Raw genomic sequence first — 14,883 nt, forward strand, 5'->3', positions numbered from 1 at the left:
TTCTGTTTTTTTGTTTTTTTTTACAAACAAAACTTGCCTGTCTTGACTTGCCAAGACCAGGACAATCTGCAAAATAAAACGCTGATTCCACTTAAGATATCACATATTTAGCAGGTTATAAGAAAGAGAAGAAGTGGAAACTTATCTTTCCATGTGAGTTACCTTGAAGCTTAGTTTGTTCCTCGGAGCGTCTTCTTCACTCACCGGAAACTTGTCATTCATCAACTTCCGGTGTCACGGGGTACCTGGGAGAAGGAGCAAAAAAGCGGGCATACCGAAATCTTTATTGTTTTCGCTTGGCTTAAACCATTTGAAAGAATATACATTTGACTTATGAAGTCAAACAGCTGCGCCTTATAGGCCAGTAACCGTCTGGGATTTGCATTTGGCTTTGAAAAGAGTCTCATTCATTCGGCTTTCGTACTAGCTAGCTAACTAGCTAACGAGCTTCCACACCAGTGTCTGGAGCAGCAGGCCCATTCTTCTGGACTTTGCTACAAGCTAGTTAGCTAACATTAGCTGGCTAACCCATGCGAACACGTTTTCTTTCTCAATGATTTTGCCTGTTACGTTGTAAATGAATACCACACGGCTAATGTGTGTGCAGGTTAACGATATTTTGTAGTCGTGTTGTTGCGTAGGCTGCTAGTTGAAGCAAACTTATTTGAGCTACATCATCGAGGCACTTGTTTAATAAAAGTGTTGTGCACTTTGTTGCTAGCTTAAGCTAGCCACCGCCGACTGAACAACGCAGTCACTGAACGCGTAGTAGCCTTCAACTGGCAGAGATGTCGGACTTCGACGAATTTGAAAGACAGCTATCCGAAAATAAACAAGGTAAATGAATGTGTTGCACATCAGGAATTTGAAATGTTGGTGGTACTTATGATTGGAATTGCTGCCATCATTTTAGCCATCCATGGATATGTCTATTTGCTGGAACATTGTAAGCTACATTATTAGCCCACTGTCTTGAAACCATTTGGGATGCTATGAAGTTGTAAGTTACTGTTGCTCGTCAGACAAATCCGTTGGGATGAGTATGTTAAATAATGTTGGGCTTCTGTGATATCCGATTATCGGTAGCTGGCTTAGCTGTATGAAGATAACTTGAAATGTTTCTGTAAGGCAGGGTTAGTCTATATCATGGTATCCTTCCTGTCTGTGCCAGCTGACTGAATGACTTGGGTAGCGAGCATTCATTCTTTGCAGCTGCCGCGTCCTGTGAACATTTCCAGTACTATTTACCTATTATTGCCTGCAGCTTTCTGGCGCCCAGTCGGTAACGCCACCAACATAGCCACTACCCTTATCCCACATTAAGCTCTCTTTAACCTATTTACATTTACGCTCGATGTACTGCACCTCGGTAGTAGACAGCCTGAGTTTATGAGCTCCCCAAATTACACATTGTGACAATTTGAATGTGAAGTTCGGTTAACATCCCTATTTTTGTCTAGTTTTCTATGTTATGAAAAATGTGTACATTGCATTGATTGGTAGCTATTCAGCATACCACCTTTGTAAAAGATGTGATTTTATCATAAAGAGTCTTTGAGGTTTAAACTATGCATTTATTTCCCTTAATTATTGTCTGTGTGTCGCTATGTTTTCATTGTTCCACTGGCTAGTTGTGTATTGCTTTTATATACCGTTCTGTAAGTTGCTAAGTGATCTATTCCTGCAGCTGAAAGGGACAAAGAGAACCGCCACCACCGCCGGTCCTCCTCCCGCAGCCGTAGCAGAGAAAGGAAAAGGAGAAGCAGAGACAGGGATAGACGCAGCAGGGATCGCCGTGGGGACAGTAAGGAGCGCAGACACAGACGCAGGTTAGTACCTTTATACTACACCTGGACCAATAAGCTGTGGAAACAAATGTGTCATATTATCATCTCTCTCCCTGCTGGCCTTGCAGTTCATTAGATTACAACTGGATAAAAATCAAGTGTTTCATTCATTCTAAGTACCACCACTAAGAATGGTTTTGACCATATTTATTTAAAGAATCTTTTTTTTTTCTGTTCTAAGTCCGCTTTATGGTTAGTTCATTGTATGGCTCAGAGCAAATGTAGGTCACACAAATGCACATGAGTATGCACACACTTTTTGGAGTTCGGCATCACTCTAATTGTGCACGCATACATGCATTTATGCCACATCAGAATCGCTTTCCTACACTCTCGGCTTGGTCTTGGCATCTAACCAGTCGCCTACTGTACTGTAGGTGGCTACAAATTCCAAACTCAAGCAAATGCACACAGAAAATGACACTGATCCATTTCCATTGATTTAAAAAAAAAAGAAAAGAAGAAAACTTGTACTTCCAAACCTGCTCCTGTTGTCCATTTAAAAATTCAAGGGTTGAGCTTGTCTCTGTAACATTGGCTGATACCATTTTGGACAACAGTGTAAATTCATACACCTTGACAGGTGTCTGCAGGAAGTTGTGATCACAGTGTTTTATTTAGACTGACTTAAGACTGAGCTAGGTGTGCTAGAAAATTGACTGCACTTTATCTTATGAAATAGTATTCTTATGAATAACAATATTTCTTCACTACCAAGCTGACTTTCATGTAGTCTATTTTGGATGATGTTATTTGTGTGTTCTCTGTCCCTAGGCTGTCTGTCATAGGTGCTAATGACATTGTAATAATTTTCCCTGAAGTGCATGGGACAAATTTTTAAATATACAAAGCAACAGCTGCTGCAACCTCTTTTATGCTCCTGATAATTTGACACAAAACAGCAAGACTACATTTATTTATTTTTTAAACAATTTCAGATCCATTCTAGAATCAAAAATCCAGCAGGCTGGTATTAATAGAACTCAGGCAAGAAGAGTTGCATTGTCGTTTTAGATTCCTTGCATATTCATTCTGGTATTGTATAACATCAGATGTCTGTGATTGTCTCATGATGTGTCTAAGCAGCAGTGTGATAGAATCTCTTTAGGCCTCTGGCTGCAGGAAAATTTTCATACTGGTGCAAGTTCTTCCCAGAACACTACCAACACAGTTGATAACCACCTACAACGGTGACAAGCCTGTCTGTTGTCCAGGAAACTCGCTTCTGGACACGTAACACCGCCACATCTGTTTGGACATGATTACGTGTTGAGGATGATATCTTTTGAAAATTATGCGTTTCAGTACATCTGGTACTGATTGTGAAATCTATGGATTATGGTTGTATAGGCAAATTTAACAATTTGAAGCCAAACATCGGCTTAGTGATTGCTTGAATGTTATTTCTAACATTGACTTTTGTACAGCTTGTCAACTCTGATCTTGTTGGCTGTGAATGTGACCTCTTGCCTGACTGTTGCTTTTTGTCTCTCAGTGCCAATTTAAAACAAGTTACTAGTGGTCACTCAGTGTAAGCACTTGGACAGAAGGTTTAAAATTCAAGCCCTCCTCCTTGCAGCTGCTATGTGTTTTTGAGGATATCCTTTCTGCTTTCATTGCATCATTAGTTGTTCACAAATGGTATTGCACGTCAGCTGTGAGGCTCACTGAATGCACTGGTTTGTCATCTGAAAGTGAAAGGATCTTGTGATTTTAGAAATGGAGATTTTCAAGGCTCCTGATAGCTTTTTGTATTTGGTGGTGGTCATAGAAATTCAGGTTCTAATTTAGTGAAGTGGAAATGTTGGTGAATGTCATGGTTGATTTGAGAGAAATGTGAAACCCTTCCAATGTCATTTCAGCTCACCATCCAGCTACCCCCAGGACAATGCTGGAAGGTAATACAGCAAACTAACACAAAGCCGGTTTGTGCATTATTGCAACCACTGCAATTTAATGACCTGCCTCAGATTCTATGTACTATTGACACATTGTGTAAATGTCTGCCTGGATGTTTTTTTTCTGTTCCTTTTACCATCATGTTAACAAGTTTATAATGTTTTGATTGATGCAGTCCCCCAAAAAGCTAGATTGCTAGATTTTGTACTACATTTGTGGAGACATGACCCATCATTGGATCTAGTAGTTAACAGCTGTGCTAATGTGAGATATCTGTTACAGATTGATTGTTCTGCTTTTATTATACCTGTCTTCTCTTCCTTCAACAGCCGTTCTCCACACCGTGAGAAGAAGAAGAAGGTGAAGAAGTACTGGGATGTCCCTCCACCTGGTTTCGAACACATCACTCCCATGCAGTACAAAGCCATGCAAGGTAATATCTGTTTTCTTTTCGTTTGAGTCTTTTTTTGGTTGCTCTGTAGTTTCACACTTGAAAATGTATTTTGTCATTACCTACAGTTTTGTACTACAGTAGCGCAACGTTACATTACTGTAACACATAGCTAATATGCACATCACGCAACAGTATGATTAGAGTTTAAAAACACAAATATTTAATGTATTTATATATATGTTTTATATATATATATAAATATATTTAAAATATAGATCTTTGTGTGTATGTGTATATCTATATATATATATCTATATATACGTATATATATATTTATACATAGATATATATAGATATATAGATACATATATATACACACACACACACACACATATATATATATATATATATATATATATATAGATATGATATATATTAGATTGTTGAATCTTTCTTGTCTGCCCTTTCTCTCCAGCTGCGGGCCAGATCCCAGCCACAGCCCTCCTGCCAACCATGACTCCAGACGGCCTGGCTGTTACTCCCACACCTGTACCTGTAGTGGGCAGCCAGATGACCCGGCAGGCCCGCCGGCTCTATGTGGGCAACATCCCATTTGGAATCACAGAGGTGAGGAACAGGACAGCATTTGGCTTTGAGTCCAAGTTTGTAAACCTGTTAGATTACTTAATGTGACTATTTCATCCTTGCATTTTTAATAACTTTACCATTTATTAAAATAAGTCTGTTCCTCAATTCCCTCCCTCGCTTCTGTGTAGGAATCCATGATGGACTTCTTCAATGCCCAGATGCGTTTGGGTGGTCTTACTCAGGCCCCTGGAAACCCTGTTCTTGCAGTACAGATCAACCAGGATAAGAATTTTGCCTTCCTTGAGGTCAGATAATACTCATAAACATGTCATTTGTTCTCCCTGGGTGTCTATTAAGCCATGATTGAAGAGCACTTTTGATAAGACACAAATAATGACAAGAGCAGTTTAATCACCTTTAATTTTTGTTTGTGTGTAGTTCCGTTCAGTGGATGAAACAACACAGGCTATGGCCTTTGATGGCATAATCTTTCAAGGCCAGAGTCTCAAGATTCGTCGTCCCCACGATTATCAGCCCCTGCCTGGCATGAGCGAAAACCCCAGTGTCTATGTGCCTGGTACACAGACAATTAATGGTTTTTAACTCTAAGTACTTGTGGCATAATTCATAAGTCATCAGTAATTCATTCTTTACAGGAGCTTGCTCCCTGTGCTATACTATTTATGTGTCTTACTGCTATCTTATGGTCTCCTCTAGGTGTGGTGTCCACAGTGGTTCCTGATTCTGCTCACAAGCTTTTCATTGGCGGCTTGCCCAACTACCTGAATGATGACCAGGTCAGTGTTTCTGCGTGAAACAGCTTTGCCTCTAAACTGGGCTACAGTGTACCTCACTTTCACTGCACAAACTGACCCAGCCATAGCAAGTGGCACAGGAGATTGTATTTATTTATTTGATAAAAGGGGGAATGTTTTTTGGATTTTCACCAATTTTGAAACTTGACCACAGAGTGACAGGTAAAACACTGAAGGAGAGATGATAAGAGAAGAAACGTACTATACTTTTATGTTTGTAATGATTATAGCCATGTCTTTGGTGTTAGTACTAAACTTTGAGCTGTGTTGTTCACATGATGGCATTGTCTGGAGTCAGTGGAGATTTCTGGAAATCACTGAACTTTCACTTACTCTTTTTTCTTATGTGTCTCAGGTGAAGGAGCTACTGACGTCATTTGGTCCACTGAAGGCCTTCAACTTGGTGAAGGACAGTGCCACAGGCTTATCTAAAGGATATGCCTTTTGTGAATATGTTGATGTCAACCTTAATGACCAGGTAGCCATTGCCACAGAAGAGAGCTGTCAGCACAACACTTTTATTACATTATTATTCCCCACATTTTTGATGATCAGACTTAAACTTCCACAGTTGTTTGGGTTTTTGATTATAAAATTAAAAATCTTAATATTGTTACAGGCTATTGCTGGGCTGAACGGCATGCAGCTGGGAGACAAGAAGCTCCTGGTGCAGAGAGCCAGTGTGGGATCCAAGAACGCCACTCTGGTGAGTGTCCAAACACTGGACAGATGACACAGCAGGGTGGTGGGAGGCTGGATGCTCTTTTCGAGTTTCTAAAATGAATAAAGGCACATTGCTGATCTAATCTATTGTAGCAATTTATCTGCTACAATCCTGGGCACATAGCTCACAATTGCGCATGTAAAACATTTCCTGCATAGTAAACTTAGAGTAGTCGAGGAAAATATTCTCACACGCATCAGCTGTTGCTGACACTCGGCCTGCTGCAGTGTAAAGCGTGGTTCTTTGACACGAGCAGCATGCACAGCACTGCGTGAAATGGCTTTTAAACTTGTAATCACTTGCTTTATACCAGTCATCACAGTGCACCCACTGTCTTTCACACCCATCATTCATTATAAATAATGTGTATCATAGTGTCACAGAAAGCAACCTAAATGTAATGCAATACATATTAAGGCATTTTTCACAATTATTCGTCCTGTCGTAGATAAATGCTACTGAAAGTACTGCTATATGTATTTTAAGGTGAACAGAAATGTGGTGCACTACATTTATGTATTCTGATATATGCAGTGTATTCTCTCAACAAGAAAGCATAATATCAGTAAATTACCAAGTACAGCCAGATAACCAAAACAGCAGGGAACGCTACTTTAGCCAGTAAGATCAACATTGAACGACATTGTAGATGTCTTGCAGTGAGTTATAATACTTAGATCAAGTTGTTGTGTATTGTTGACTTAAACGGAACTGCCTAAGGATGCAAAATGATTTTTAGTGTAAAGTGTACTGTGTCGTATTGTAAAAATGCCATTAAAAGTGCGTTTTAAATAAAATCTATTATTATTATTATTAACCCTGTTGTGTTCATTGTTTGTGCTTCCAGACAAGTATAAACCAGACCCCAGTGACTCTGCAGGTGCCAGGCCTGAACAGCTCAGTGACTCAGATGGGTGGTCTGCCCACTGAGGTGCTGTGTCTGATGAACATGGTGGCCCCAGAGGAGCTGCTGGATGATGAAGAGTATGAGGAGATTGTGGAGGACGTCAGGGACGAGTGCAGCAAGTACGGCCAAGTTAAGAGCATTGAGATACCTCGACCCGTGGACGGCCTGGAGGTGCCTGGGACCGGCAAGGTAGGAACTGTTACATTAACGTTTGATTTGTCCTGAGTTGAATGTCATGAAAAGTGATATGTCATCATCTCAATGTTTTTCTCCCACCCCTCTGCAGATCTTTGTGGAGTTCATGTCCGTTTTTGACTCCCAGAAGGCCATGCAGGGGCTGACAGGAAGAAAGTTTGCCAACAGGGTGGTGGTGACCAAATACTGCGATCCAGACGCTTATCACCGCCGGGACTTCTGGTAGAGGTGGCATGAAGAGATAAGGGGATGGGGGATGAGGGAAGGAGGGAGGGATCGTGTGCTGCCCAATTCCAAATCAGCCCCCCCCTCCCCAATTGATTTGCAACATTTCAAGTAGATCTTAGAGTATTAATTTGGCAAATGGTTGTGGTGATATCCAATGTGCCATTTGAGATCTACGTGAAATGTCCAGCAGTTAAAACATATGTTTGGAATTGGAAGAGGAGAAGAAGGGGGGGGGGGTTTATATTCAGTCCATAACTTAGGGGGCTAGGTTTGGGTGTTGAGGGTGTAGCTGGGTGGGTGGGGGAGTCAAAGATTTTTGAGAAATGTGTGTAATAATAGGTCCAGGGTGGGGTCAACAATTTTTATACTTTGTGAGACAGGGATGTCATTTAGGGTGGGAGGGGGGTGCCACACTTTAAGGTTTGTATTTAAATGGAGGTAGCCTGTTTTAAGTACATGAAGAAGGAATTGCAGCAGGGAACTAACTGGACTATTCTGAGAGAAGAGGGGTCGAGAAAACAGGAGTGTTCATTTGTGAAAGGGAGATGTGGGGGGAGATGGAGAGCAAGATGAGGGCATTTTTGTTTGACCATCTAATGTAGATATACAGTAGCTGTAACATCCACTTCCATTTTGCCCCAGTCATTAGAAAGGCGAGAGGAGAGTCCTCATTTTTGTTTGTTTTTTTTTCTGTTTGGACTCGATCATTTCTTCACGTTTCTTCATTTTCATCAGACTACTGCCCCCCTCAGGACGAGTGTCAGAGAATCTGTTGTCTGATTGGACTCTATCTGAATGTTAACTGTAATTGTTACAATACTGTGTGTAGCTTCACTGATTTGAGCTGTAATATCACCTTGTATTCAGAGCGCAGAATAACACCAACTGCAGAAAAGAACATTTCTTCTTTCTTTTTATATTTTCTCTAATCTTTTTTTCACATCCATCTTTTGTGCACAGCTTTTAACAGGTGAGATTGTTTTTGTCTCAGCAGTTCAGATCTGGGTTAATTCATAAGGAAGATGGGGAGAACAGATTGGTATTTAATCCTGGATTCATCTCTTCCTTACCAAAAAGCCTTAATGTTATTACATGTCAATTCGCAAAGGAAAGAAATTCGGCTTGCCCCTCTATCAATGATGTCTGTATGTTTGTGGATGTCACTATCGTGTATTTCAGCCTTGCATCATCAGTTTTAGTTTCCCTCGTTTCTCATCAGATTTGGGATATAAGATGAGATGTGTTGCACCCGGTTGTTGTTGTTTTTTTTCTTCAACATCTCACCTCTTTGACAAGACCAAATAAACACATGACTAATACGCACGACTCCTGTTGTACTGCAGAGTGAAACCAAAACCCCACAACTTGTCTCTGTTCTGTCAACTTCCAGCCTCATTTGCTCGAAAAAGAATGGATAAATTTGTCAGCGATGGCTTGTCCACACAAAAGAATAAAATTAAACCTAATACTGCAATAGCTCATTGAAGAAATTAAAGCCTGCAGGCAAAGATTAACTATCATGCACCTAATTAAATTTCAACAAATGAATTAAATCATTTCACATTTTAGTAGTGAAGCTCTCATGATTTTATTTTCTTTAGCTGTTGGGGGATTTTCACAAAATCCAAGAGGTAGTTGATGGGATGTTAGAAACTCTATGTACTTAAACAAAATCTACTTTTCCCTTATCTCCCTTGTCTTCTGCCCTTGATTCTCTGAGGACCACATGTTCACACTGTACGGGCTTGAGACTGCTTTCATTTGATACCCTGGGTTGCTTAAGACAGCGCTGAAGAGAGATTGTGTCAGTGATAACACTTATGAGATGTTAGTCCTTTCTTTCTGAAACCTGCTTTCTCAGTGTCACTGTGTCATTTAATTTCTTTTCTTTTCCTCTCTCTCTGGAAAAAATGTGATTTCTTAAATGATTTAAAACCTAAAAACCACATCTAGTTTATAAAAAGCAAAAACAGTCTTTCATTTGTCCAATTTGTTTTCAAATGTTGATTAAAAACTGAATTTACATGATGTCTGTCTTCTTTATGCTTCCTCTCTCCCCACTGCAGCAGAGTTTTATTCAACCAATGAGTGATGACATTCACAGTTAATTATGGAGATGGAGTAGACTGGAGCCATGTCACTTCCATTCAGTCGATAGCATAATTTATCAAGCCCTGTAGTTAAAGATTACGTCCAAACGATGGAGCTATTTCACACCTAAAATACTCCACTGAATGTATTATGTAATTTGACATTTATATATTCTGTATTACTTCTCATACTGCAACATAATACCAGCATGTGTAACGATATACAAGTAGATTTTCCACAGCTTCATACGTTTTTCTTATTCAAAAATGCCTTTTCTTTGGCAGTGCAACCTCCTCAACTTACTGAAATGCATGTTAGAGTTTTGCAAGTGTGTATTCAATATCTCAAGTATCATTTCAGGTGTTATTTTTAAAGTAATTCACAGATTAACTTCTCAGTTAGACAGTCGTGATCATCTCACAGCAGAGTCCGGTCTTCACCTTTAAATCAATCCACATGAGTGCACAGTTTTGGTCAGCAGCGATAAATACCACAAACTGTGTCCACCTGGGACTTTCTCGACAGAGAGTTCCCGTGAAACAGTTTCAGAAAAGCAACAAATCTCTGACATGATATAATGTCCTGTGTCAGCTCTATACCGTCCATCTCCATCTGCATCGCTGCACCCCACTGCACAAAACCCAACAGCAGGGCCACTGATGCAACACTCTGCCCTGTTGTTCCCTGAGGGCACAGATAAAACCGCAGCTCTCCCGGGCTGCTGAGGCCACGTCCACCAGAGTGTACACGTAAAACGGCCCCCTCTTATACTACATCAGGTCACTCAGGCTGCCTAACATGAAATTTATTAGATGGCATTAGAAGCCCTCCCCAGGCCTGATGCTGCGGTGAAGATTGTAAATACATTATCTCCCTCTAGTGGTGAATGTAAAACTCAGGCGATAGTCATTGTCATTCTGGGCAGTGCCTCCCCATTGATCCTCATTCAGAAAGATAAAACACTGCAGCAATGGGAGAGTGCAACACTGGAGGAGGATGGATGCAGCACTCTGTGTGTATTGTCCCAGTTTACATTCAGCAAATGGGAGTTTAGATTATGCAAACATCCTATCAATAGATGGGGTTAAATGTGAATTTGCCTTTTTCACAGGATACATTTTTGACACGTCACAGTAGGAAAAGCACAACTGTAGGTAATAAAATGAAAAATGGTTGAATTTCATTTAGCTGCTGCACTTTCAGGGTCCTGTATTGTGGCTCACTGTCACACTTGCTGGCAGACTCGAATAGAAAGTGTGATTTTCTTACTATGATAAGTCAAAATGTCGAGTGTGAAAACAAAGGTTCTATCATGACAGCTTCTAAAAGAAACAGAAAAAAACTGCACTAGCAAAAGAAGAACAGCAGAACTGCAGACCTGCACAGAACATAGTGGAGTGAGGAATACCGTTAATTGGCTAATTTAACCCCCCTGTGCAGCCCTGCTTCTGATGGAGCTGTGTCACAGCCCTTTTTTCTAAAATGTATGGTATTTTTAGACTTCCTGCGTGTCTATCACTGAAAAGTTAATAAGACCATTAGTCCATCTCTCAATACTTTCCAACTTCCTCTGGCTTTCTTTCAGTGGTTAAAGAAGTATTTACAATCTCCACTTAAGTATAGTACTGCATACTGTAGAAAAACACTGTTACAAGTCCTGCATCAAAAATGTTACTTAAGTAAAAGTATGTGAATATAAACAGGAATTGTTATTTTGTATAGAACTGCAACTAATTACTATTTTCATTATGGATGAATTATCTGAATTGTTTGGTTTTTGAAATTCATAAAATAGTGGGAAATGCTGCCAACTTCATAAAGCTTGTCCAAAAGTATTAAAAATATCCAGTATTACATTTATTAAAAGGAAAAAGCAGCAAATTCTCATATTATAGAAGCTGGAACCTTGAAATGTTCTTGTGTGAAAACAACTTTAACTTTTCAGCAGTACTTGTACATTTTCATATGTTTTGTGTGCAAAAATCTGTTAAATAATTGTAGTGAAGTTACACTGAGATATGCATAATTTAAATGGGAGTAGATGATGTTTGCTTTGATATTTGTTGGAAACTATTTTTTGCGAGCTTGTATTTACTTGCATTGCACAGGAACTGTGCATGTGGGATAAATTACAGCACCCATATTGTCCAGTGTGGCTCACTGATGTATTTTTAGTAGTTGTTTAGACAACAGTGGAGAATGTTGACACAGAGAAATAAGATATATCAGGCTAATACTTGTAATTCGTGTCAATTAATTGTTGGTTTTTGCTCTTTTTATGGGATTTGTTGATATCAAGAAAAGCACATCACCAGACTTGTGTTTTGATCAGGCAAATATTCTCAGTCAACATGATTTTCCAACGTCAAACTAAGAACTGGATGCAGCTGTAATGTGCACAAGTGTGGTCAGTGTGCGCATGGCTGCATAGATGAACATACATGTGTGCACTTCAGTGTGTTGAAGCATAAATCAGCGCTGCTGACAGGGCCACTTGAGCACTGCAGAGACAACATTGTTCACATCAGCATACTGTAGATTATTGATGGCCTCAGACTGACTGTGGGCGCTTTCTATCAGTCTCGTACGACGGAGGAGCAGAGACGGCTGCGTAATTAGAAGCAAAGTAATTTTAAAGAATAGATGCATGTATGTGCAATAAAGAATATGTTTCCCCCTCCCTGAGAAAGTCCCTCTGCAAACTGCACCGTGGCGTCACAACCGTCCCTCCCAAAAAGGAACAGGGCTTGACTGTTCTGGACATTGTAGGTGTTTATTTTCCTGTCACAGCCTACAGCCTGTTTCGTCCCTTTTCTCCGATTCTCTCCTGCTCTGTCTCTCTGCGCCTGGCTCACTCTCACTTTGCACCCCCCCCCCCCCCACACCTCCCGCGCTCCCCTTCCCCCTCTCCTTGCCCTCGCCGAGTGTGGCTGGCCGCTGGGGTTGGCCTCCCTCTCCCTGCGCCACGTATGTGACCTAAGCTGTGGAGGAGCCAAGCAGGGCTGGGCCACAAGAAAAGCTTTCCATAAGACCAGGCTGAGTCCCTGAAGTCTCTCTCTCTCTGGACCTTGTTCAGTGAGGAATGAAATGGGGCTGCACATTCTCATTTTCTCCTCTAAACCGCTTGATTTTCACTCAGCACTCTCCACATCTGCATCTGCCTCAGATATTAGTGTTCCATCACTTTTTTTAATCCCTCTTCCATCTCCTTTTCCCATCTTTCTGTCATTTCTTCCACTTCACTTCCCCCTCTCCATATGTGCCCCTCTTTGTTTCACTTTCACTCTGCCTCTGTGTCAGATTTTTACTTCCTCACAGTATACTGTGTTGCTGTAAAACGTTATGGCCCCTCTCACATAAACACAGGCTCCTCCTTCACCCTTACTTAATGTCATTAACAGGTGGCTGTCTAAAATAGACACACACACATGCTGTCACAGAGACGGACATGTTTTTAATCGGGGCTGTCGTCATGTGAGCGGACCACCCTGCAGCGCTGTTGCTCATTGAGATTTCAAACCTGTGTGTATGAACACGGCGCTGTGGAGCTTGAGCATGAGTTGCAGGTGCAGTCTTGGGGGCAAACAGCAGTGCAAACACACACACATTAAATCATCAGCAGCTTTAACCAACCAGGCTGCAGCCCCCTCCCTTGTTACGCTCACTTTCCATAACCCTTATGTACCTCCCCCTACCCCTCTCCCTCTCTCACTAACTCTCACATCACCACTCTGCCCCTCTATTAAGTTTCAAGCGTCTCTTACTCCCGAACTGAACAACACACACCAAACAGGTCAGACTTACTCTTCTTTTCACTCAAGTGCGTTAGTTGGTTGTTGCTTTCTTATGCCCACATGTCACGCAGGTGGCCGTGGCTCTCTTTGGTGAAACGGTAGAGAGAGTTCCTCATTTTCACAACATCAAAACGCGCCCGTGTGTACAAGCTTATCATCGCCTCAGCTGCTGTAGACCTTAAGTCAGGGCACCACAGTTTTCTGTTGCATTATCAACCTCAAAAACCTGCTTGTTGACACTGCTTAGGATAATCTTGTGGAACAAAGTGAGCATTTGTCTGTGTTATCCCTCCAGTAGAGTAGCCTGGCATGCTCTGACCCCTCCGATCATCCTGTGGTTAATATGGATGTAATGTGATCAAGGTTTGTAATTCTATGACGACTAACATGGCTGTCAGCAGCTGCAGTCTGGATATTCAGTATTACAGTTAATGTTGGAGGACTATTGTAATGCCTGGGTGTCAACCCCAACCTTTGGTTTATTAGAGACATGCATACATTTGCTTTTTGTCAGCTCTTAATTATCTATTGCATCTCTTTGCAGCGTTTGCTGTAAGTTATAAATTGATATTATCCTTTATTGACTTGGCAGAATACCATAGTGATGCTATAGTCTTACCATTTTATCTGTCTGGTCTGTTCTGGAGCTTTCAATCATATCACACGATCTTCCACCCATGGAGTTTTCTCTTTCAGAACGAGTCAACTGACATTGTTGGTTATTTAAGTTTTTGTTTCTCCTATACAGTATGAAGAGTTTGGTGACATGTAATGCTTTACAGTAAAACACAGTTTATTGCTCTGAATATTAGCTAGATTATTTTACATGTGGTTTTGCACACATTTGCTATAAGGAAGTGTAAAATCTTTACCAGACATTGTCCTTAGAAATATTGTGATAGTAATTTTAGATGCAGATTTTTTTCTCAATGAATCAATCAATCAATCGTTTTAACGCTTAAAAATAATTTTAAAAAGTCGTCCAAAAATCCAAAGTTCCATATTTTCATTTTACAATTCGACCAGATTCTAAAAAATGTCACACTGTGTAAAACAAAAATACAACTGAATGTGATTTGCTTATTCTGAATTGGATGCAGCAGCACGTTTCAAACACTGGGAAGACTGGGAAAGTTGTGGAACGCTCCAAAAACACCTGTTTGGATCATTCCACAGGTAAACAGGTTGATTGGTAACCGGTGATAGTATCATCATTGGGTATGAAAGGAGCATCCTGGAAAGGCTCAGTGGTTCACAAGCGAGGATGGGGCGAGGTTCACCACTTTGTGAAACACATGACTGTATAAAGGATGTTACTGCATGAGCTCAGGAACACTTTGTAAAACTGATGTTGGCAGACACAGTTTGTTTGCAAATGACTTCATTGAACAGCCCCAACTG

The 14,883-nt window shown here is 40.7% G+C and overlaps 1 protein-coding gene across 4 annotated transcripts; it reads left to right on the plus strand.

Moving 5' to 3' along the window:
- The first annotated feature begins 231 nt into the window (after window positions 1-231).
- Window positions 232-9,572, plus strand: u2af2a (U2 small nuclear RNA auxiliary factor 2a). 4 transcript variants are annotated; one of them, XM_041941989.1, is made up of 12 exons: window positions 232-837; window positions 1,688-1,829; window positions 3,710-3,745; window positions 4,076-4,179; window positions 4,616-4,767; window positions 4,917-5,033; window positions 5,167-5,323; window positions 5,446-5,525; window positions 5,899-6,021; window positions 6,163-6,249; window positions 7,115-7,363; window positions 7,461-9,572. In XM_041941989.1, the coding sequence occupies exons 1-12, from the start codon at window positions 789-791 to the stop codon at window positions 7,593-7,595; spliced, it is 1,431 nt and encodes a 476-aa protein (XP_041797923.1). In that variant the 5' UTR covers window positions 232-788; the 3' UTR covers window positions 7,596-9,572. The 4 variants fall into 4 exon arrangements, with proteins under 4 accessions (XP_041797923.1, XP_041797924.1, XP_041797925.1 ...); XM_041941990.1 differs by having other exon boundaries at window positions 5,167-5,305; XM_041941991.1 differs by lacking the exon at window positions 3,710-3,745.
- The last annotated feature ends 5,311 nt before the right edge of the window (window positions 9,573-14,883 follow it).

The sequence above is a fragment of the Chelmon rostratus genome, chromosome 8 (assembly GCF_017976325.1).
Source record: "Chelmon rostratus isolate fCheRos1 chromosome 8, fCheRos1.pri, whole genome shotgun sequence".
Taxonomy (NCBI): Eukaryota; Metazoa; Chordata; class Actinopteri; order Chaetodontiformes; family Chaetodontidae; genus Chelmon; species Chelmon rostratus.

Coding starts and splice junctions, on each gene's coding strand:
- u2af2a (XM_041941989.1), top strand. CDS start 789: ATGTCGGACTTCGACGAATTTGAAAGACAGCTATCCGAAAATAAACAA. Junction 4,768..4,916: donor TCCCATTTGGAATCACAGAG/GTGAGGAACAGG, acceptor GCTTCTGTGTAG/GAATCCATGATGGACTTCTT. Junction 7,364..7,460: donor AGGTGCCTGGGACCGGCAAG/GTAGGAACTGTT, acceptor ACCCCTCTGCAG/ATCTTTGTGGAGTTCATGTC.